Consider the following 25,642-nt stretch of genomic DNA (forward strand, 5'->3'; position numbering starts at 1 on the left):
GTCCACCCTGGGGAGGAGAGAGAGAAACAGCAGTGTGGATTATGGAAATATGAATTGATCTAAAAAGCAGCTCTCTTGTAACAGAATGGGACTCAAAGAAAGACTGGGGAGAAGCTGGTGAAAAGACGATGGACTATGATGTGAAAATGATCATTTGAATGCTTTTCTTTTCATTCCCAGCTGCTGTGTTCTGGTGAAAAGGCACACATTTGTATATCTTAAGGCTGGGTGAAAAAGGGCCAGATGAATGGAATTACTTGTTAGATATGTTTTCATTTTGAGTCAAATAAATTATGTGCATTTTAATAGACTGTCTGCATATGTTAGCCATTTTTAAAAATCATACAGCTGTGATATTGGGGGACTACATTTTGTAGAAGTAGTTTTTTCTCTGTTTGCTCAAATAAGTACAGAATTAATATTTGACTGTCCTTCAGATATTCTGTATCAGGCTATTGAAAATAACTGTTATTGATTTGGCTTATTTCAAAGCCAAATCAGATTCCAGCCTACAGTGATGTGCCAAACCAAAGAATTAAAAAATAACTGATGGCTGAAGTAGTGATGACAATCATTTGGAACATCTTCCAGAAAGACTGCCAAATTGTCATGTGTGATGTCGCTGTTGATTGACCTCAGCTGCCCTCACAATATTCCAGTCGAATGTCCCCTAATTCCTTATTCTGGGATACCTTATATTTTCTCATCTATTTCCTTAATACCCTCCTTCCATTTCAGTCTTCTATTTGTTATCTCTGGTTTACTTTCAGCATTGTTTTTGTGTCTCAGGCTTACTCTGCTGCACTTTTAGGAATATCTTATCCTTTCTATATTAGTACTGCATGTAATATTCCTGAACCCTGTGCTTGGTTCTTGGCTCTTCTGCCTTTCTTGATGGTAGTTTTCTGCAGAACTGGGAGAGCTTTTGGGGTACATTGATTCACAGTTACTGCTACAGGTATTTGAAGTGTCACTTCAAATAATTTGCTGATAGTTTGTTAAATAAAATACTCTTCTACATATTGCCTATGTTAGGAAATGGTTTGGGATCAAAGTGCATAATCCACATGTGATGAAATCAAGGAGCCAGGCAAAGAACAAGACTTAATCAGGACTAAAATCAGGAACAGGAGCAGTAAGAGCAATGCAAGGGTGATTAGTGGGCTGCAGCTGGAGGGATCTAGGCTGCTTGATTTGGGATCTTGGGCCAGGAATAAGGGAAGGTGAAGCAGTTCCAGGCAGGTGATCAGGAAGGGAAATACGTTAATCCATCAGAATATAACTGTTTCTGGTGCTCATTTCTTCTGTATAAATTTTCAAGGCATTGTAAACTACCTGGCTGGGAGACTCTACTTGCTTCTCCCCTAAGCAGAGGTGTTGAGTTTCTGGCTTTTATGTGTCTGTTTTTGTGTGCAGTCATTAATAAATGTACACTTGGTAATGAGAGATCCACATAAGAGAAATCATCTCTCTCTGAGGGTACAGTGCACACTTATCTCTGCCCTTTATTCTTTACTAGGCACTAATGACAATGGTTAGGGAAAATTTATTGGGCCAGTGAACACTCACTGTACCCACTCTTGAATTTTAAACTAAATGTTGGGAGAGGGAAGACTTATTTCAGTTGATAGAGAAATCCTACTGTAGGAACAGGATTTCTGCTAATTTTTCAGTAAGTGTAATGAAGGTTTAGATTTATCAGTGTCTTCCCTGAGCATTGGCAGTTTCATTCTTCTGATCAAAGTCAAGGAGCTGAAAATCTTCTTGGCTGTAGCTGCTTGTGCTGCCTGGCTTGCTGGTGAAAGCTGCCTCCCTCTTGTCTTAGCTGTTCAGAATTGGCTTATGCTGTATCAGAGGTCAAAGCTAAGCTGATTGACTGAGTGCTGAGGTGGCTGACTGATGCTCACATGCAGCAACACCAGCCTGCAATTGTTGCAGAGTAATTGCTGGCAATAAAGCTGCCAGAAGTCTTGAGCAGGAAGCCAGAAGGCTCAGCTATAGGTAAAGTGAATGTACATTGCATATCTTCTAGGGAAGGAGACAGCCAGTTGTTTGTCCATTGCACTTGATTTTTTGGGATAATCATCTGTCTGCATCGGGTAACGCTAGGGGCAAGTGAACACTTTAAATTTACGCTTGTTTGCTTCTTCTCTCTCGCTCTTTGGTCTTTGTCTGGAGTTGTTTCATCTTCCTTCCGTTTTTCAACACACTTGATTGTATCTGAATTTAGTACTGAAAAATTATTACTGTAAGCACTTCTTACTGAGCTGCATTGTGATGGAGCTTAGAATGTAATCTCTGCTGAGTGTAAAACAAGAAATAGATGTTTCCTTTATAAAACTATCACAAATAATTTTATTTAAGGAATTATAATCCTATCTGGTTCCTTAGAAGCCGATTTCCTTTCTCAGTTCCTTTTCTTTCGGCTGTGGATTCTCGTAGCCCCAGCAGCTCAGCCCCCACGTCATGGGTTTCAGTACCCTGTACAAGGTGATGTGGTTCCCTGACTTCCCCTGCTGCTGAGCCAGCCGTGGGAGCCAGCATTGTCCCACAGGGCTGCACGTGTAGGCATGGATGAGCCCAGGCAAGGGTTTGGCTTTTGGACTATCTCACCTTGTTTACCTGCATAAATCATTCTCTGCTGCAGATGCTTTCTCTCAGCGAGGCACTCAAGTTGTTCCTTAATTTACATGATGCTCTTTTGAGTTTCTGAATTGCCAGTGAAATCAGGATTTTTTTCACGGCCACTATGCTATATCATTTTATGAAATAACCAGTGGGAAATTGTGATTCTGGAAGAGCATCACCTGGTGTTACAAGACAGTTCCAGTGCCCAGCCTGAGCAGGAGCAGAGCTGGTGCTGACCTCTCTGTGTACACCAGTGCTGGGTGTTTACTGGGCAGGCGAGTTGTCCACTAAAAGCTTTATAGACAAGGAATGGCATCCTACTGTTTACAGACAATCTCTGTTTCTGGATTTGTCTTTTAAGTAACTAATGCAGTACTTAGTGAGGGGAAGAAAAATATTTGGAATATATTTGGAACAAAATATGCTTGGAATTAAAATCAGTTTGAAACTTACCAAGTCACATCCGGAGTAGAATTGTCATGCTTGAAATGTTATGATTTTTTCAGTATATTTCATTTTCATGCAAATGCAGATATTCATTATCCGTAGTGTTTGTTTATAGTTAATTTTACTTTTATAAATAGCCTTTCTTGGTGGCTGAGAAGGAAATCTTGCAAACAGGAGCCTTTTGACCAGAGTATCAACTACACTCTACTCAAGATATTCTGTGATACTGTTTTGCAGACATTTCTGCGACTGCAATCTTCACTTTAAAGCAATACATTGAATAGCTAGAGTTGGGTTTATTGCAAATAGGCTCAGTTCTGTCCCTTGCTGTCGGAATTTTCAAAGGTGGAATGAAAAAAATAACATGTAAAACAAATAATTATGAACCAATTCTTCAATTTGTGATTTCTTTGACAATAATTATATTTTCACCAGTGGACAAACAGCATCTGAACAGGATGTGCAGGAGGTTCTCAGCACTGCTGCCAGAGTTGCATCTTAACTGCTGTTGTAAGCAGGGGGAGATCTGAAGAGGTCTTAAGTAAAACAAATATTGCTGCCGCCTTAGCTGTGCAGGATGACTTGGGGATTTTCTCTGACCTTCAGAGACTTACATATTTGGATTTAGAAAATGATGTCTCCTGTACTTCTTGTTAAGAGAACTTCTGTGTTGAGTTCTCAGATAGTGTTAGAGACATGGAAAGTATTTATTAATAAAAAATCACTTTTCTCCTACTGCATGGTGATAGAAAGTGTGCCATACACTGGTGCCCTTTTTTCCCTTTTTTTTTTTTTTTTTTTTTGCTACAAAGTGTAATTTTCTTAAAGGTAGTAAATACTCTACCACCTTAAAAGTTAAGTATTGCTCATGTAGTAATCTCAAGAGTGGAGATGGAAGGGCATATTTCCTGTTTTTCCCAACTCTCTGGTATTGCCTAGGGAATGATGATCTCCCTGACATGAGTCAGGGAACTGAGGGAAAACTATTTTTTGCTGCATGAAATACTAATATTACATGCATGCTAGAGATGTGTGGTGAAGTAATATTTATCTTGATTTTGTTTGCCTTGCCAGTAGTAAGGTAGATGGTAACATTTGAATCTAAATATTCTAAGGTGAACTCTCTTTGGGAAGAAGAGCATTGTCAATTTTTATGTTTTGATTATGAGTTCCAGGAAATTTGAAGGATTTTTTCTTTAAGCGGGAAATGTGCTGAACCTCATGTTGCTTTTATTCTGCTCTTTGTAAATGAGCTTGTTATTTTAATTGATTCTCTGTATACTATGCTGGACACAACTGTCTGAAATAGGCTTAATTTTTGTCTGGTTATATGATGAGATTCAGGAGCAATTAGGCAAATAGAGACTACAAGAATTTATAATTTAGTAAAATTTCTGAATTTTAAAACTTGCTCTGTAGTTGTTTAAAAAGTCTTATTCCTCAGTCTTATAGGACAGTGAGATTAGTCATGCAGGATTAGCTTTCTTTGTGAAGTGCCTTTGAAAGCTCCTGTGAAAGCAGTAGGATGTGCTGCCTGGGCCACCAGCCTTAGTCTGCTCTGCAGGGCAAGAGCATCCTGTAGCACTACAGCATATCTCCAGTTGGAGTGCACCACACACACCTTGGTCCTTCACTGTTCTGGTCCTTAAGGTTTTTCTCATTTCTTTTTGTGTGTATTTAATATGCTGTTGGTTCCAAGTGATGCTACAACAGTCACGTCCAGGTTCAGCCACAGGTACAGCTGGCCTTTGGGCCTCCAGTGCCACCTCTACGAGAGTTACTTGTTGATGTCATTTTTGCTTCTCTAAGATACCAAACTCATCCCATTACCTTGCTGTCTAAAGTCTTCCTGTCCTGCTACCTCATCTGTCTGTGCCCTTGTTGCTGTGTAGAGCACCAAGTCACCAGACTAAGCTACTAAAAATCTTCAGCTGCCTGTCTGACATCTTTTCCTGAGGCACCCAACAGAACGGTGGTCAGGTGGAGGAGACAGGAAGCAGAGGAAGAGAAATTAAATCTAACTGAAATTCTGTAAGTAATCTCATCCTCCTTTGCAGGTATTCAGCTCCTCATTCATTTTAGACAACGAATGTTTCTCTGAATAAGCTTTTGAAAGATGCAAACACCTTTTAGAGAGCAAGTATTCTAAAAGGCTCTGTGCTGAAGCATTATGAGCAACCCGATTCCTCTGAACGTCAGTCATTAGGATGTAGGGCCTTTCCAGTTGTGGTATACATGTTAGCCAACTAAATGAGCATAACAATGGTTCTCAGCAGTGGAGTGGAATTTGTTCTGTGGGTCAAAACAATCTGCCGTTGTAGAAATGTACATGTAGCTCAGTTTAGTGGAATTTTAATCTTGCTTGAATCCATTAGTGACAACTTCTGCAGTGTGGTCCAGAATCTCCTTCCTCTTTGCATGTTTGTCAGGGATGTATGAAGTGTTGTGTGGCAGCTGTATTGGGATAGAAAGAGCTGTCAAGAAACGCAGCACTATCTGCAAGTTAGTGTGAAAATTGTTAGCTGAAAAGAGCAGGTCTATTTTTAGGGAGATGCGATTGCAAAATTTTCTGTCTTCTGTGGACAGAAGTGTTGCAGCAGGTGGAGCTTAGAGGGCACATCTACAGCTCTGTGTTTTGTCACCCACACAGCACAGAGAGTCCCACGTCACACAGTTGTGTTACACCCATCCTGTGGTGTCACACTGCAAATGACATGGTGTGATGTGCACGGGACTTCTGTGGGACTGCCCCGTGGATGTGACTAGCAAGCCAGTTAGTAATTGCTATTAGGTATTAATTTTTCTGTAAAACAGTTTCAGGGAATTCTTCATAATTTGTCTTTAGACCTAGAGGAAAATCTGAAATATCCAAAGGTGAAACTGCTGGAATTTAACTACTGCCCATGTTTCTTTCCAGACTAGGAAGTTATCAGGACCCTTTTTTCCCACAAAGATGGCATCTGTGCATTCAGCAGCATTTTCTACCACTGTTGACATTGCTTTATAACATGCTGATGCACAGAATTAGCTGAGTGGGTGCCAAAGCAAGGAATGCTAAATAATTCTTACCTTTCAGGCTTCTGTAATACCCTCCCATTGTAGAGCCAGTGAGCATGGCCAGGCCAGGCTGGAGTTGGACAGTGCAACTGATGAGAGGGAATTAATAAACTATTGCACCATGAGCCTGTGAGAGTGCAGGCTTCTGCTGCTGTGCTGTTGATAGAAGGGAAATATTTTTGTCAATACCATTTCTGTCTTTAAGTTTTTTCAAGGGAAACAGCATGTCACAGTTTACATAGTATTAATTTTATGATTTTCATCTTTCTCTTTGAGTTTGCATGAGGAATGAAATAGTTATCCTTTAACTTAAAAATTAAACACAGTTTTATATGCACCTGTAGATATTTAGGCAGTGTTTAAAGCAAATAGAAAATTCTTTACTTGTGTGGATTTTTTCTTTTTTTTTTTTTTTTTTTTTTACATCATTATCATCTTCGCCCTGTATAAACCTTGTTTATGACACAAGGACCATTTCTGAGAGCACTAACAGTGTGAGAACCAGTGGAGAAAATAATCATGGGACACGTGAATCAAACTATTTTGCTTTCTGAAGACCTGTACCTGTTTTGCCTTCAGAAAAAAATATATAATTTTATCAAGTCATGAATACAAAAGACAACAAATAACATTATTCTTTTTCTGGGGGGAGTGTGTATGTTGACTCAGGAGGAAGTCCTGGCTGGTTAGGGAACCTCGAAAATGATGACCCGTTAGGAGACAGAGCTCCAATTTTATCGAATAGAGAGATTGCTGCAAGTACCAACTGTAATGGTACACAAATATGTACACAAATGTGAATGTCTGAATAATACAATTTGCATTTTAAATTCATCTAGGAGTATCTTGGGGGCATCTTGTTTTCTTCCATTTTAAAAATCTGAATAGCACCTGTAATTAAGGGAGAAGACTGAGCCCTGGAAGCTAGGTAGGACTTCCATCTATTGATCTGTGTAAACCCAGCTTACGCTGTCAGGGGAGAAGCACTCAACTGCTGAGCTGCTTTGTCACTGACATAAGCTGAGAGAAGATTTTTTTGTGTGTGTGTGTGTCTATAGTGTTTATCCAGCAGTCTATAGACCTGCTGGCTGGTTGAATTTTAAAGAGTGCGGAGGTTTAAAGACGCGTCCCCCGAGGGATGCCGCTGCCAGTTGGGAAGCGGGCGGAGGCCGCTCCGCAGAAGTTGAGCGCACGTGTGTGCCCGGGGAGGCAGCGCCGGGCTGTCGCTCGGCCGGGAAACGCTGCAAACACACCCCTCATTTCCAGGTTCTTGAGTCAAAATATTGAGCTAATACCTTTGGTTTTTTTGTTTTTGTTTTCTTTTCCTCGCGCGATAATTTATTCTGAGACAATACAATGGGGAACATAAATGAATACATTTCCATACCCAATTCTGAGTCAGTGCTAAGCTCACCAGGCAGCAATTAAAATCCTTGTTAGTGAGGAGAAAAATTACTTCCTATAGTGTGAGAATAGGTGCAGATTTAGAAAAAGGATAAAATACTATTTCTTTGTAACAGGAAAAACAAGCTTTATGAGCCTGAAGTGAAAGACTATTTGGAAATGTTTAAGAAATTTCTGAGTTACAAGTTTTGATTAGCCTGTTCAGTTTGCTCTCTTTTGTTAGAGTTTATTTTTGTTACTACCAGCACTGTGTGTGCTTGTTCCTGACTGCAGAAATCAAATGCTTACCTGCACTGTTTATATTTTGCTTCTCACTCTTCTGCAGTGGGCATTCAGAGCAGGCAGGATGGTGCTTGAGCAGTTCCTTTTGAAGAGTATTCTATGTGCTGCTGTTGTTCTTAATGGAGTTAACCTTCCCCAAAACACAGCTGTGGCTTTCATACACTGTGCTAACAAAGTAAAAGTTCTAAAGATTTCTTGAAATCTCTTGTGTGACTTGGAAATTTTAAAAACATTGACTTCCTGATTTTGTATCACATGAAGATTTACTGAGGCACATCATATACCCTTGAAATATTGCAGCCAACATAAACATGTTGTAGTTACAGGCATCTTCTTCCTGAACTATTCCTCTCTTGCTGATTAACTTGTGTGGGCTCTTTATATTTTACACTATCCACTGAGCCTGGTGAATGTTTGAAGTAAATAGTCATTGTAGTGTGTAGGAATTTAAATGCACAATGTCCCCTAACGGGAGCTGACTGTCCAACATGCAGTAAACAGGATGTTCAGGCTGCAGAGTGCTAACACCTTAAGTCAGCTTCTTAAACCTTCATGTGCAGCCCTGGAAATTTGTAATCAGTGTGCTCTTTTCTGAAAACAAACCTTGTGGGCCAGCTCATGTATTCAGAAATACAGGTCTGCTGGGCTGCTACAAAAAAGGAATTCTGCAGCTTTGACCAACTGCATTGATGTCAACTGTCTCTTCTTGCTGAAGCATTTCACAGGGGGTTTGTTTTCCCAGTTGGGAGCAAGGAAATAAAACCTATTTTCTAGGCTCTTGTGAAGTCGTTGTTTAATATTTGCTGCTAAATGATCTGGTAATTCACTTTTTTTTTTTTTTTTAAAGAAAAATGTTGACTAGTTTGAGAGCATTTTTATATTTTAATTAACACATTTTATTTGCCACTAAACAGCTTCTTAAATAAAATTCTGCACGAAAGAGAGACATTATCCTTTCATACTGTGGTATGAATGTAGATCTGGTGGATTCTCCCCCCCTCTTCCTTTATTAATAGCAAAGCTTGCTTGTGAAACCCAAAGGGTTAATCATATAAATTTCTGCTTTGGACCAGTAGGCGATTTCCATCATTTTCAGCATTTGACTATGGAACATGTATAGAGTTGTTATACCTCTCTGTAATTCATTCTGCTGCCAACTTCATTCCCTTTTCTCTGCCTGCATTTTAATTGAAACAACATTTGTATTTTTGAGCCAGGATCTGTCAGAAGTCCCTGTGGCTAGTCTGTGGTACAAGTAGCAGCAGACGTGGCTTACCCATATGGTGTGGTGCTTCTTGTAAAATCCATATGGCCTTGTTGAAGGGAATCCCAGCGGGGATGTGAAGGGTGTTAATACCCTTCAGGCCAGGCCTTTCCCTCCTGGGGCTTCTATGGCATTGTCTTTGCAATCTGCCAAAGCACAAACCTAATTCCTTTTTAATAATCAATTATTTTAGTCCAGGAACGTGTGCTGTATTTTTTGTAATCATATATTCCTTGAACTTACTATTTGTTATGAATATTTTTGGCCGTTTTTAAAAAATCAAACCTTTCAAATGCCTTTTCAAAAAACCCCTAACTTCATTTCTGTTGCTTGTATTTTCAGGAAGTGCTGAACAGCGTTCCAAAGTTCTGCTTTCCTTTTGACGTTGAAAGGTATGTGCTACAGTTATCATTTATTTTAAAATGTTTCATAGAAAGTTATTTTTAGCATAGTTACAAGCAAAGATTTAAAGAAAAGACAAATGTAATGTACTCCCCAAACTTGCACCTGCAGATGAGAAAACATACCCCTTGTTCAAGGAAGTATGAAGTCACTAGTAGGAAACTATCACAGCAAAATGTAATCCTTACAGAATTTTAGGAATATCTCTGTCCAGGTAGAGCTACATTCCAGCTCCCAGTTTTGTCCATTGTAATGGTGAACACCATCTGTGTTAGTATAAGGATATTATACAGTTTCCTTAAGCAGCAAGCTTCATTAAAAATGTTACGGTGCACTAGGATATAAAAACTCACTGAGCAGTACAGAAAACGTGTTGTTTGAGTTCAAAGAAATTAAGACTTTAATTACATGGAAGTAGCTGAATATGCAATTGATTTTTCTCAGAGAAGAATCAAGACCATTATTTATAATTAATTAGTCCTTACCTTTCTGGTATCAGTTATAGTCTGGCTTCCATGTTACGCTGCCAATCATTTAAATTGTTCATATAAAATGATTTTATTACTGAAAATATTTATTTGGGCTTGTCAAAATGATTAATTGTAATTTATTTAATACATTGAACTCACTCGGTTTGGAAAATCCGTATTGTCCGAACTGGCAAAGATTGAATTAAAAGCTTGATTTGCATAATTAATGAAAGATACACTCAGGTAATGTGCAGGCTGAGCCAATTTCAGAACAACGTAGGTATCAGTTGTAGATGGTGAGTTGGAGATGAGAAGCATCTATCAGATGGAAGAAGCTGCAGTCAGTGGAGGAAAAGCTGGTGTGTGTAGAGAGGAAAGAAGAGTCTTTGCAGCAAAATACACTGGCATAATAAAGATCTTTATAAATACAGCTTCCTTGAAGTAAACTAGGCTTATTTAGTCTTTTATAGCTGAATTTAATTAAGTTGTTTGGGTTTTGAACTGGTTAAGCCCTCTGTCCTTTAAGCTGTTTTAATGACGTAACTGATGTGGTTGTCAGTGTTGGCTTTAAAGCATTAAAGTCTTTAATGTGCTTAAGTTATGTACAGAATTCTGTTAAAATTGGTAATGAAGATGGATAATGGAAATAAAATTTGAGGATAACAGAAAAAGGTGAGGTTCTGTTGCTGCCATCCAGTGGCAAGAAGATAGTGGCAGTGAGTAATTATTTTCAAATAAGTTGTCTTACCTTAACTATTTCTCTTGAACCATTCAGAAGGCACTTAGCTGCTTGTATGAGGAGGATGAACTTAATAAACTGTGGGAATAGTTGAATTTATAGCATAGCTAATTATGTATTTTAGCTGATTATCTGAAGGGGTAAAAAACAAAGGAAAAGGGACAAAAAAGGAAAAAGTTAAAGGAAGTTTGGTGTTTGTTAACACCCCCTGTGCCCTCTCCCCAGAGATGCTTTTTGACTACTGGCCTCATGCTTGACTGTAAAGCAGTGTTCTGCAAGGTGCAAAATTTCTACAAATTCCATAAAACTTGTCAGCTGGACGGGAGTGGAGGTTCCTGGGAGCTGGGGTTGTGCTGACAGGAGTGAAGCTGCTCAGGCAATGCCGCCGTGTCTTCAGAGCAGCCCCGCACTTGCAGCTGTGCAGGGCTGGGAGCCGAGCTCTGGGGGACTGGGGGGAGCCAAAGGCAGTGTGGGATCATGGCACTGTGACAGCACGGGCACGAGGGGCACAGCTAGAGTGGAGCAAAGGACAGAGATGCTGGGAGCTCATTCAGGAGCGTGGCCACTGTTACTGGCGAGTTTTTTGTGTGAGCAACTTACTGGCTGCATGATGTGCTTGCCATTTTCTACTCAGCTCAAGCGTTTTCTATGGTGTGGACACACCAATTGTTTTAAACAAAACCTGTTTTGTTCTGCTTTCTCAGTTTAATTGTTTTTATTTTGGAGTGATAAAGAAAAGGATTGAAAAAAACACTGCTGAAGTTCCTTTTTATAGGGCTTTTTTCAACATTTAAGATGTTACAATCATTTTAGCGTTTGTCTAGCCATATATGTGCTTTCCCTTGTCTGATGAATATATAGAGTTTTCCTCTTGTATATAGGATCATAATAGATGGTATACCTAATACTCTCAAATATTTTACAGGCAGTTTCAATGACAGTTTCTGTACAGAAACATTTGAACTGAAATAGAAAATATCTATTTCATTCATTGAGCATGTTGTACCACAGAGAGCATAGCTTCTCAACCTGTAACATATGTATGTTTATATACATATGTATAGTATATGTATATTTATGTATATAAAATACTTCAAGCATTGTCTGAGCCTATTAAGAGCTAGAAATTACTAGGGCAAAAGTAGCAATTTCCACTGACTCTGCTGACCAAGATACTTAAAACAAAAAATGTGACTGTTTTATAGATGGCTTCTGGGTTTCTACTACACAGCATAGTTATAGATAATGGAGTACTAATACTGTTATCTAGCTAAATAAAACTAATGAAAGCAGGAAATTTATGTTCTTCAAATTATGGAGAAAGCAAACTTAAAGTACCAGTAGATCCTTGTCACCTGTTTTCTTTCAAGTCACCTCTATTAATTACTTAAGGAATTGAAAAAGGAAAGAAATGAGAACATATATTTGATTTTCTTTTATCCACTATCCTGCAGTAATCATAGAGATCCAGAATTAGTTCTCACTATTTGATGCTGCTTGTATCATCTCACCAGGCATGCTTTATGTAGATGTTATAAATAAGTGTATGCTACTCGTTCTAATTATCAAAAGTGCATACTGTGAATGGTAATTAAAAATGTAGAGGTAACTCCCATTAAATTCAATCTGAAAGTCAAGCCTAAAGAGGCACAATAGTGTAAAAAAAAATTCTTTTACCATGACTTAAACTTCGAGTTTTATATAAATTTTTTTATTGAAAACAAACACATAATTTTATTATTTCTAGTTATGGTTTAAATTTTATTTTAAAGGGATTAAGAGGTTAATTACATCGTAGAAGTTCTTGAGTATTTGCTTTGAGTACCTATGTCTCTTTATGTGAATAAATTATTTTACATTTAATAATGGGACAATTGTATAACATTCCAACAGTTTGCATGTATATATTTACAAAGAAAGACTCTTTTCTTTGGTAGTCAGTTTGTTTCTTTTTGTATGGTCTTGGAGGCTTTAACATTTGAGGACAGAGATTTTAACTTCCTTTGAACGTTTGCTAAAGTAATATTAATGCTTCAGACAAAACCATTTTGTCCACACCTCTTGTTACTTGAATCCTCTGTTCAAACCCTGCATGGTTTGCTTCACTTTTGTTTCTCCAGCAGTCTTTTTTATTTTCCCTTTCAAGCCAGAGCTGAGGTGTAACTTTGCAGAGTCCATACCTCAATCTCCACGTTTCTCAGTTATGTAGCTGGGTGATGGCTGGTGAGGACACAACTTCTCTCGTTCCTTTTGGAGCCATTTCAGGTTCAGTCTCAGGTTGTGTTACGTCACTGCTTGACCCTTCATTGTTATCTGTGCTTTGAGTCTCTGTCATTTCTCTCCACCATTAGTACTTCCCTTGGTGCTTTCATTCCTCAATCTTTCCCTTTCAGGATGCATTTCTCCTGCTGAATGTGAAGCACACAAGCCTCTTTTAGATACTCTTTTGGGAACTGCCTATAGGATCAGCATGGAGACAGTGACGTGTACCTCATTAATTCCCTCATGATGCTCACCCACACCCTGGGAAGGGTTGGATTTTGGAGAATAATCAATAGTGCTGCTGTAGAGAATTTCTCCTTAGCAGCAGAATGTCACTCGAGTATGGGAATTACCATGCAGGTTATTTACCTCATCATCTTTTAGCATGAGTGAGTAATGATAGCAGGAATGACATCACTGTCACTCTCCTGTTCCTGGCTGATACTATTTCTCTTGATATTTGTGCTAAAAGGCTGTGCAGAAACACAGCTATCATCAAGCAAAGTGCAAAACAATGCCTTGATATAATTGGATCTTGTAAAAGATACCTTACACAAAAATTTTGCCTTCATAGTAAATAGTTGAGAATGAAAAGTAAGGAATCAAGAAAGTACTTCCAGTTGTATGAAGGTAAATGAACTGTAGCAATTCCTGTACCCTTCAGGCACAGCAGTCAGTTTGCAAGGGGGGGTTGCAAACTCAGAAATGTCGAAGCAGTTACACACAACTGAGTTCCTTGCCTCTTGTGACCTCCCTGCATTATGGCACATGTTTGTATAATAGTGAATGTGTGTGTGAGAGACAGGTGTAAGGACAGGCTGCAGTGTGTGTTGTGAAGAGTGTGACTATTGATTTCAAACAGGGCTTGTTTGGTTTCTGTGTGTGTGCAGAAGTGCACCTGTCTGAGAGGAAACCTGGGAATGCCAAGGGAGCTGCTGTGTGCTCCCTTAGACCCTTGGCCAGGTGTGATGGCCAGGGCCCTGAGACAGAGCTTCTAGACAGGCTTCTGTTGCAACTTAAATACTCCCAGTGAGACTCTTTACTCAGTAGTTGTGGTTTCTTTTAATGCTTCTGTTGTTTCGAAAATATAACCCCATTAATAAGCTAACTGTGCTTTTTATTTGTGGGAATTTTCTTACTTGGTGGTGGCATTGTCCATTTTCATATCTTCTGCAGTTTTTCTCCTGTTCTTTTTTTTTCTTTTTCTGAATTGTAAAGAGGTGAATTTTTTTGGGAGGCAGAGCTCAATCTGGTTGAAACAGAGGAGCTCTTCACACAGGGAGCCTGAGCTGTGGACTTGTGGATCCTGGCGTGTGCCTGTAAGTGAAGAAAATAGTGCCTGAAGCTTAGATTAGGGGATAGCAATTAGCTGAAGGAGAATGCCCAACCTAGTGTTACTGTCTCCCCAGTCTCTCCATCATCTTATACCATCACCTTAACATCTGGTTTTCAAATTCCTGCTGCAAACAATTTCTATTCTGTTCCTTGCTTTGGGGGAAATTAGGGTGACTGGTGACTGATGGGTTTGGTTTTCCCTATCAGTTTGGGAGTTGTAATACATGCGAAGCTTTCAGGTTTAAGTAGCAGCTACCAAGCTTGAGTGAGACCTGTGTATATTAGTTACATTGGTCAAGGGCATGTATGTGGTATTTTATAAGTAATAATAATATTATGATGTATTTTTAAAAGAAAACAGAAATCTCTATTCCCACTTATAAGTTCTTCAGTTTTTTGAAACTCTTCAAAAAATTCTGAAATTTGAAGAAAAAAGTAAGTTCAAACATCTGCTCTATCCTAAACAAAATATTTTGGAAGAAGAGCAGTTTTTATAGAGAGCAAAGGCAGATATGCTCTTTTTGTTTGAAGGAGATTCAGTTCCTGACTTAATCAACTCTCTCAAGGCTCCCTTAAACTGAGGCCTGAGCTATGGCCACAGTGTAAACAAAAACCTTTAAAATTACTCTTTACCTACTCCATGGGTACTAAAGAGCCTTTTCTGCATTGTGTAGGTACACAGAAAATTTTAAAACCTATTTTTATTTCTATATTAAACTGTAATAACCTTGAAAGAGCCCATTGTTGTCTGCAGGGTTAATAAGTATTTACACACATTCTTCATTATTAGTGATTTATTATTGTTGAACTAACATTAAAAGTAAGCATGCAGGGCAAGAGTTGAAAGTGAGTCAAAAGCAAGGCAGAGGAATGAGTGAGGAGAATGTCAGCATTGGCTGGGAACGATTTGTGCCTGCTCTCCTCTTGCAAGTGGGCAGATCATGCTCTCTTCAAACAGCAGACTAGAACAGCATTCTTCAGAAAGGTTTTGCAGCTGGGCTGCTTGATCTTGTGCTCCAGTAAAAAGTCTGGATAACATTTTGTTGAAGGAATTCTGATAAATAATAATTTCATTTTATCTGTGCTGATTTTCATGCTAATTAAAACTTGAGAGGCATCAATGCTGTGGTCCAGGTAGCAGGGCCAGGAGCTGCTGCTTGTTTCTGGAGCAGAGATTGCTGAGCAACCTGAATGTGCTGCAGTGAAACAGAGAGATGCAAACCCCAAGTCACTTGGCCAGTGTTTGTCTGCATGATGGAGCATGCTATATATGTGTTAAAACTATAGTGCTAGCACTTGTGGCATGTTTTATGTGTCTGGTTTATACATTGTGGTCATCTATTGATTGAAATCCCCAATTATCATTTGTTTTTCATGGTAAGGCTTACATATAGTCAGTTTTAATTTTGCTGAAGAGGAGTAGAAAAACAGGCATCCTTGCTGCCCCCACATTTTAAGTGGAGCTCTCAAATTAGAAACCCAGAATTAATTCAGTATTTTAAACGGAAGAGAAAATGTAGTCCAGATGGATGGTCGGTCACTGGCTTCTGTTAGCTGTTCTTTTGAAGCAAACAGGACCAAATGCAAACTTTTGAGTTCTTGTGGAAATTCAGATTTAGCTTTGGAGTGTTTCTGATATTAAAAATCTGGGACTTGCTGCTCACATCTCTTCCTAAACTGTGTGGGAAGCAGTTTTCAAGCCGGGCCACTTTTACACTGACTGTCAAAACATGGAGTTGCCTCTCTTAAAGGAGCAGGGGGGAGATTGCGATTTGGAGGTGGTGAGATGGCATCAGAAATTCTTCCACTGAGCTCATAGCTTGGCTGGGCTATTTTTAATAGAAAATATCAGAATTTAAATCTCATTCTTAAAGTTGCCCTGTATACCGACATTTTGCCTGACATAGATGTACATGGTACATTACAATTTGGGTTAATATGGTGGTGCACAGAGCCTCCAGCCTAACCCTGGTGTAAGGAGAGGCCAGGCCTGGCTGCTGGAAGAAGCTCCAAGCCTTGGAGTGGGACATGGCTGGGCAGGGAGAGGCTGGGGACAGAGCAGCCAAGGTCCCTGCTCCCAGCATTTCCAGTGCTCCCACTGAGAGCTGCTGCTGGTTCCTGTGGGAGCCCAGGGTGTGCAGGGGTGCTGGAACCACACACACATTCATGGCAGTCTGTCACTGCAGAAGGAGCAGAGTGCAGAGATGTGGCACAGAAAACTGCAGGGGTGGCAGGGGAGCAGTGGGGCCTGGCTATTGATGGCTCTGTGGTGCAGTGTGCAGCATCCCAGCTACCCAGAACCTGAGCAAGGAGGGGCTGAGAACAAGCTATTGAGAATTTGTTTTTTAGAGTGTTCAAAGAGAGTGATAGATTGTTCCAGGCTGTCGAAGGCAACTGGGGAAAGTGCTCCTTTTAATGATTTGAGTTTTTTACCTAATGAAAAAAGTCCATGAATTATGGGTGATTATATTGGACTAAGTGTATCTTCTAAAAGCTCAGCACAGGCTTTTGGCTCATCCAAGTCACTTGATGTTCGTGAGGGGCTAAACCAAACTGAAAAGGGTGGGAGACTGCAGGCTGGGTAGTGGTACCACTCAGCTAATCTTTCAATCTTTGTCATGCATGTGTTAAAACAGTATAAAATCCCTGTGTCCTATGTAGCTTCTCTTGCCCTTTGATCAGCTGCTACTTTTTCCCTAGGAGGGAGATTTTCTATATTTTATTTTGCTGGTGATTTAAAAAACCCAAACAAACCAGCAAAACTGCAAACCCCCCGCCCCTGCCCCATATTGCAAGGGATAAATTTAAAAAATATTTGTGCTCTCTGACTGCTAGACTAAGGTCTGTGATGATTTTAAGCTTCTCTGGGAACTAATTTTCAGCATGGTCATCTGAGATTGAACCAGAAATGGTAGGTGTTAATTATTACTAGCAGGTTCTTAGATACTCTGCTGTAGAAGATTGTGCAAGAATTGGGAAAGAACAGCAGACTATAGAATTGTATTGAGGATTATAGTGAAGATTGAGCATGAAAATACTTGAGACTAATGACTTAAATGCTCGTGTTTTATGTGATTTAATGTTTTTATGCTCTGTATCTGGCTTTTCAGGGTGTCCCAAAACCAAGTAGGACAGCATTTCACCTTTGTGCTCACCGACATTGAAAGTAAGCAAAGGTTTGGATTCTGCCGTTTGACGTCAGGAGGCAAGGTCTGCCTCTGTATTCTAAGGTAAGGTGGTACAAGAAAAATTGAGTCAATAAGTGAATATAAAATTACAAGAAAAAAACCCCTATCTTTTACAAATTCTCTGCAGATGTGTTCAACTTAATCAGGTATTTTTACCTGATTAAGTAACTTTACTACAGCAGCGTTACCATTGCTTTCACATAAAAAGTGGCCCCAAGCCCCATATGATACTCTTCTGTGAAGCTAAATAATTTTATTTAAATAACATGAATATCTGCTTAAAAGCAGAGAAGAATACATTACAGCCTTAAAGGACTTGGACTGTTATGTGGCTATTTTTACTTTCTAATCAGATCTTTGACAAGCACTCTGTCAATTCAAGAATAAAGTGCATTATTCTGTATTACTTTCCTTGGAAAGGAGATTTTTGGGTGTCTCTTCCAAGTTCTTTGCCCAGACTATATCTAGTATAAGAAACACCAGATCCAGATAATTCACAGTGTAAGAGCATGCATGTTGTTGCAGAGATGCTAATGTTGAGGAGAGTGACCCCCAAAAATACCTTTGTTTCTCCCTCTGCTTTTTCTTTCTTCTCTCTTAAGATAATTGTTTTGGTAACCAAAAACCCCAATTGTTTAGCTGTCCTAAAACCATTTAAATTAAATTAAAGGCAGAGTGATCTCATTAAAAGATAAATTTGTAACTTCAATTAAGAGCCTAGCAGCCTGCAAACCCCACAGAGGAAATGGTAATATCCAGTTCAGCAGCAAATAGGAAGACCAAAATTGAATTTAAATTGCTTTAAAAGGGAGAATCTGGACAAACACGAGAGAGGAGGAGCCAAATGTCTTGGCAGCAAAGGGGAAAGAGAATTTTGGAGAGTAGGGTAGGAAGAATGTGGAGAAAAGCAGGTTCTCAAGTATTTGGACAACATGGAAATCAGGTAGTTCTGGAGGGTGTCATTAGAATAGACCATATGAGTTAGGGAGAAAAACCCAACATGAGCTTGTAAAAGGGTTACCAGTAACAGGACACTGATGGAAAAATGACCAGCCAATATAGAGGCTTGTAGAGTAGTGCTTACAATTATTGGAAAGAGCGCATCAAGATTTTAATGAACTTTTAAACAGATGCCAAACTAATGTTGAGAGCCACTAAACTGGATTTTTTTTGGCAAGTATTTTAAAAATAAGTGTTTGCTCTAAATATTGCAAAGAAAAAAAAATACTACCATATAATTAAAGTATCAAAAGGGAAATATTTTATTCTGGAAATGAATTTACTTTCTGGGATCTTTGAAATATGTCTTTAGTAATACTTAGGCTTATAGAATATATAATATTTAACCCTTTTCTCTGTGATGCCTTTTTTTTTTTAAATATAACTTCTTAAAGCCCAGAGTGAAAATGTATGTTTATGCTTTTAGCTCTTTTCTCTGAGTTAATCTTTTCTTCCCTCATCAAGAGAGAAACAAAATTTTTTACATTGTTTTTGTGGCTGTAACAACATTTAATCAGTTATGCACATTCAAGTACCTTTAAGTACTGTATGGAGTGCTGCAAAGCAAAGGATGTAAATTCTCAGCTGGTGTAAACTGGGTATTTCTTTTAACATTTCCCCATGGACATGCATCAGCTACAGATTAGTCAATGGTCTGTTACTTGGTAGAAATAAGTAGGAAAATGAAAAGTGGCAAGCTATAATTTTTCACTGAACTGTATCCAAAGCATTGCCTTTATTGCTTTTATTGTGACAATTTCAAATTTACAATGCACAGCTGAATGCATAACAGCAGTAGCTTCATAGCATTGCACTTGTATCTGGGTATTCTGCTTATCTCCAGAATATGTGTGTGTGCTGTGGTGTGTTCAGCTCAGACAGAAGGAATGCATCACTATTTCCATCTGATGTGTTCTAGTAGCCAGTCTGGTTTGTGCTCTGAATCCCAAGATTCATTAGAAGTCACCAAGTGAAAGAAGACTCACTAAACAAATTTCTTTGGGCATTTTATCTGCCTCTCCTTTGCACGTGCTTATTGTTCTTAAATTAACCAAAATAAATAAATTTTTGAAAAGGTATCTTTTATATATAAAGAGTGTAGATGCATGTTCAACCTCACTTTTGTCCATATATCAAAATGAAACATAAAATGATATTGCTTTGATACACATGTGTGTAAGATTAAAATCTTGTGGTTTATGGGACTTCTCTCTATAATTCATTCTCCATCTAAAACACTAATTAAAGGAAATTATCTCTGAATTTGCAGCCACATGCTCCTGCTTTAAATTAGATAGTTTGAAACAGTAATATATTTGTACATACAAAATTCCTCTATAAGTTTTATGGAGTATTTTTACATTTTATATACGTTTATATATGTATGAATTGTGTAAATAGGATTTTCTTCCAAATCAGAATGTATTGTTCAAATACTTTCTATGTTTATAAAGTGAAATAAAAATTTCCCAAGGTAGCTTTCTCAGGTATTTTTGTTTGAAGAACTTAACTGTGATATTGAATTGTCTAGAACGAATGTGCAGAGCTTGACTGCAGTTGTCAAATTCAAAGTGCTAAAGTATAGTAAGATGAGAAAATAACTCTTGGATTATTCTCCAGAAATGCTGTGTGATTCCTTTGCAAGTGTTATTTCATTTAATGCTTTTCATTAAGCTGCATGGCTGCTTCGTGAAGCTCTTGGTCTGAACCCTCTCCACAAACCGTTGTGCTAATGCAGCCCTGTAAGACAAGGAATGCACAGCAGGCATATTGTAACATACCTTGTTGAGCTCATATCCTATACTGGATCTTTTCTCCTCGTTTTACTTTTCCTATTTTGGGGTAATAGTTTTGCTAGTTGAGGTTTGAAGTGGCACAGTAGAAACTTGAATGTCTGCTTTTGAATAATAGTAGATTTAATTCTTCTGAGTTTTATTTCTAAGTATCACTGCTGCTTGCAGTGGAAATAATACTTTCTGGGTTTACATGAAATTGATTTTGAATTACCTGAATGGTTTTAGTACAAAGTACAAATAATTTGAAACTCTTGATGGACTCTGAGGTTGACCTTAGGTATGCAGAGGAACACAAAATGCATCATTAAAATGCTCAGTCTTAGATTTCATTAATTTTATGACTGTAAAATTGTCACCTGCATTTCCAAATGAAATGCTCTAATAAGGAAGACAGGTTTATGTGGTAAGGCTTTGTAGTTCTTCAGTTCAGACCACGCTTGAAACTTTTTCACTCTTCCTTTAGGCAAATCCCTTAGAAGCAGAATGTTTCAATTTTACACATTTTGTGTCAATTTTCCAGACAGAAAAGTGGCCCCTAGACATTAGACATTTAGCTACGGAAAGGCAGTTTCCTTAGTTTTATTTGATTACTAGAAGTTAGATTCCTGCTGATAGTTCAGGACTGTTAGTGGTTACCTGACTATTTGACAGAAAACATTTCCTCTCCTTTGTGTAACCTTTGACTCATGAATGTAAAAGTTTTATCAGAGCTGTAGTAGAAGCACTGGTGAGGTGGAAGCCTACTTATGGCAACAAGGGTTGTGCGTGACTTTTATTCCAAGTCTGAACTCCTGCCTTGTGGCTCATTTGGATTAAGAGAAAATGCTAAGTATGTTTTTAATTAACCATGAAGTATCTTGGTCTCTTGTTTTTGTGACAGACAGGGGCTGTACTTCTAAATAAAAAGTATTCTCAAACCCTGTAATCTCCATCAGGGAATATATATCTATTAATATTGTCTGTATTTTTATGTTTCTCGTGATTGTGGAAGAAATATTTAGATAAATTGTCCTATGTTTGTCTTACATGTTTGTTTTTCAAACAGGTACTGATTGTAAATTGAGGAATGAAAGGACAGTGTCTACAATTAAAGAAAAATAAATAAGAAACCAGTAGTGGTTTTATAGGTTAAGAACTGAAATTAATTTAGGCTTCCAAATACATTAAAATTGAACACTACAGCCCTGACTTTCCTCTACTTTCTCTGCTGTGAAGGGGCTTCATTGATAACCTTTAGATGTTTTCATAAGGCAGCTAATTAATTATGAAATGTACTGACTGCTCATAATTAATACTATGAATACAGGTATGGTGGTAAAGTTTTTCTGGTAATGGAGTTTAATTTTGATTTTATCTGTTGTTAAGGTACATATCAGTGTGTACCTTAACACATTAAGGTACACATTAGGGTACATATTAATGTGCCACATCTGAGTTAGGAGGAGTAATATATTATGTGTCTCCTCTGTCAAATTCAGCCACTTAAAAACTATGTGTTCCAGATAATGCATTTCTGTACCGACTTGGAAAAAAAAAAGTTACCCAGCTAATAGATGTTGATGGACATTGTGTGCTGGATGAATTTTCTGTACACTAGTTCTACTGTGCTAGCAAAGATTAAATAATTTTGCAAGATTTGTTAACAGGACAAGCTAAGAAAATCCTTTGAGCCATAATGCTTCTGGATTTTAGCTGTCAGACAAACAAATGTCAAACAAGCGACCAAGGCCAAGTGCTGGGGACTGTCCTTGCGTCACAACAGCCCCATACAGCATTCCAGGCTGGGCAGAGTGCCTGGAAAGCTGCCTGATGGAAAAGGACCTGGGAGCAGCTGAACAGGAGCCAGCTGGGCACAGGTGGCCAAGAAGGCCAAGGACATCCTGGCTTGGATCAGCAATAGTGTGGCCAGCAGGAGCAGGGCAGGGATTGTCCCCCTGTACTGGGCACTGGTGAGGCAGCACCTCAAACTCCGTGTTTGGGCCATTCACTTCAGGAAGGACATTGAGATGCTGGAGAAGGTCCAGAGAAGGATAACAGAGCTGGGTAGGGTTCTGGAGCACAGGTCTGATCAGGAGCAGCTGAGAGAGCTGGGGGTGTTTATCCTGGAGGAAAGGAGGCTCAGGGGTGACCTTAGGGCTCTTTACAGCCACCTGGCAGGAGGGTGTAGCAAGTGCGGGGTGTCGGGCTCTCTCCTGGGTAGTAAGTCATGGGACAAGAGGAAATGGCCTCAAGTTGCACCACTGGAGGGTAAGATTGGATATTAAGAAAAGTTTTTTTATGGAAAGTTGTTGGGCACTGGAACAGGCTGCCCAGGGAGGTGGTGGGTTCACCATCCCTGGAAGGATTTAGCAGACAGGTAGATGTGGTGTTTGGGCCATGGTTTGATGGTAAATGTGGCAATGCTGAGTTGATGGTTGCCTCAATGGTCTTACAGATCTTTTCTAACCTACAGGATTCTATGATTCCATATACAATTCTTTGTCCAATATGATATATTTGATAAAGATGTTAAGCCTATATCATCTAGTGTTTATCTACAAATAAATGTGTTTCTTGGAGTAACCCAAATCAATTAATAGGATTATTAACAAATGTGCTTCCAAAGTTAGCCCATGATAAAAGAGGACAAAAGTGTTACTTGACTGCCTTGAAGATTTAACAAATTGAAAAGAGCTTGTACTTGGTGTTTGAGTAGAGAATCTAAAAAACCACCTGATGGTGTCTTTATTATGAACAAACACAACTCTGTTCACCTATGAATGCAGAGATGCATTGTATATGTATACATGCAAATACAGTCTTTATTGTTTTTGAAAAAAAACCAAGTACTGTGATTCTTTATTATGCTGAATTAATTATAATTAGCAAATACATAAAAGAAAAATATAAAGGGACTTTTTTTGCTTTCCAGTAGATCTTTGTAATATTTTGTTGAAGAACATTATAATTAGAAATATTGACAAAAGCTTTTGCAATTAGGCCGTACTATTGAAGAACTGAAGATTATATAGAAAAGAAGCAGAGGACAAGTTCTGGCAGCCTTTGGTTTCATGCCATATAATGTAATGGAGTACTTGTTTTGATTTCCTTAATTTTTCAGGTTTAAGAGGCACATTGAAATTATATTAACCTTGTGTCTCTGGTTATAAGGCTTAAAGCAATTCTTTTACTATTCTTTCAGCTCGTAAGGGAAACTGACTTTCATAAACTGTGGTCAAGTAGGATGTTTTTCTTAGTGGTTTTGTTACACAAAGACATGGAAGTGTATCATCAACCTGATGTTGCTATGGGAAGAAATTTCTATGCAAGTACTCTGTTCAGCATGCCTGGTCAGCTGTATGAAGTAAAAATCTCCCTTGACTTTCTGTTAGGGTTCATTAATTTCTAATAATTAATTTGACCTTTTTAAATACTTAAAAATTGGATTTGCTTTTTCTTTTCTCAGTAATAGAGGAGCTGAGATCATGCATATAGGAAAGAAGTATGTTTAATGTTTTACTGAAATAGGAGAACTTATTTTTATAGAATGCTGTTCTTAAATGTTCATTATCAAAAATAGATAATCAGATGAGATTTTGGAGTATTCTACAGCAAAATGTGCTGGAGTCATGTATCCTGTTAACACAGGGGTGATAGCAAGAGACTGGAAAGCCTTTATGTAGTCTTACCCATTTGTGTGTGCAGTGTTATTAAAATACTTTGTGATTTATACTTACCTTGTACTTTGACAAAATGCTAGGACAGTGTTGCAGGCCCTGCTGTAATTCTGGGTTGTGAAGCTGTTCACAGCTCTGACATTTGCAGAAACTCTGAAGACTGCAGTGAACAATTAATTCTATTTGCCTCTCTGTGCTGTGTCTCAGTAATGTGTAAAACCAGGTTAGCATGATTTGAGAAGATAATAGAACAGGAGTCGTAGGTGAAAGAATGCTCAAAAATCAGATGTTTTAGGTGCTGATATGGTGGGTGTTTTATGAGGGCATGGAATGTTCACACCTGTAAGCAGTGAGTGGCCTTACAAAGGTGCACTCAAGTAAATTTTATGATTATATTAAGAATATATTGAGAAACAAATGTAATAATGTCACACCTTAACCACTGTCAGCAATACCAAGCATTAAAAACGTCTGTGAGCATTAAGAGGTTGATCTTGTTTTGATTAATAACCAGCACAATGTATGGTAAAGTGTGATAAAGACATTAATATGGTGGATTTAAAGGAAATCATTAAATCATTGCCTCTGTCTCTTTAGCTTGGCAAGAGTAAATTCGTGATGGATTTTTGTGGTTTTTGTTGTTTTGTTTTTTTCTCCTTTGTTTTGTTTTGGTTTTGTTATTTTAGGAGCCAGTAGTTAAGCATTTATAAAGACAGCAAAGATTGCTAGAAAATGCTTTAACTATAACTGTGTTTAGATTTCTGCTGTACTTTTTCTTTACCCTAAGAATCAGGATCTGTTTCTAAAGCCTTGCCAGGTGCGTACTGAGAACAGAGGTGTTACAAAGAAAACATAACCCTTTGCTGGACTCAGTGCACACAGCAGTACTTGGCTTCTCTACCAGCCAGGGTTTCCCCTGACTGCTTTCCTTTTCCTGTCAGGGAAAACATTTCAGTTCTGCATACCGGGTTTTTGCAGCTGCAGTTAGCATATTTCCTGGAATATATACATTTGAAATTTAAGGTCTGTCTGCAGCATGCACTAAAGCCTTTAAGAAATGCATGTCTGTGGATTTACACTGCATCGAAGAATGAAGTCTGTAGCAGTGTTATATATAGGTATGAAATGTTCTGAAAACCTTTCAGGCACTATTTCCTTTCCAGCTCCCACTTCTAATCTCAAACAACTAATATTACCTATTCAGAAATGATTGTGATAAAATTCTAACACACATGAGAAGATGTGTAACTTGTAAATAAGGCATAATTTATATTGTTATTATTTAGTTTATCAGACTTAGTATCTTAAATAGTGATAGTGGAAAGTTCTGTAACGTGTGATATCGCTGTTAAAGATAACTTCTATAAACAGGTGGCAAATTGGAACTCAGCACTGCGTTTGAGTTTATTTTCTTATACTCTTCAGTTATGTCTTATTTGCCTTGGATTCTGTTTAACTCGGAGTATTGTGCTCATGGGCTGCAGACTTGTGTTAAAAGTCTCTTAAGTATAGATGTATTAATATGTTTGCAATATTGATGAATGTTTTTATTTTTGGAAGTTAATTTTACCTATGGAAATGACTTTATAGAGAGACCAATATTATTACATGTAATGTGACATCTCTACTACTGCACATCATTGCACCACTTGTCAAATAGAGGGTACCTGGTCTGCCTAAACAAAGTTGTTTTTCATTCTCCAGGGAAGCAGC

General features: G+C 38.4%; 1 protein-coding gene across 2 annotated transcripts in view; it reads left to right on the forward strand.

The window, feature by feature from the left end:
• The window catches only part of DENND1B (DENN domain containing 1B), a 149,898-nt gene that overhangs the window by 44,794 nt on the left and 79,462 nt on the right, over window positions 1–25,642 (forward strand). For both annotated transcript variants that reach the window (XM_014885761.2, XM_014885770.2), the window contains exons 4-5: window positions 9,425–9,474; window positions 17,401–17,520. In XM_014885761.2, coding sequence (XP_014741247.2) covers window positions 9,425–9,474; window positions 17,401–17,520 — 170 coding nt within the window. The remainder of the gene's footprint in view (window positions 1–9,424; window positions 9,475–17,400; window positions 17,521–25,642) is intronic.

The sequence above is a fragment of the Sturnus vulgaris genome, chromosome 9, assembly GCF_052056855.1.
Source record: "Sturnus vulgaris isolate bStuVul1 chromosome 9, bStuVul1.hap1, whole genome shotgun sequence".
NCBI lineage: Eukaryota > Metazoa > Chordata > Aves > Passeriformes > Sturnidae > Sturnus > Sturnus vulgaris.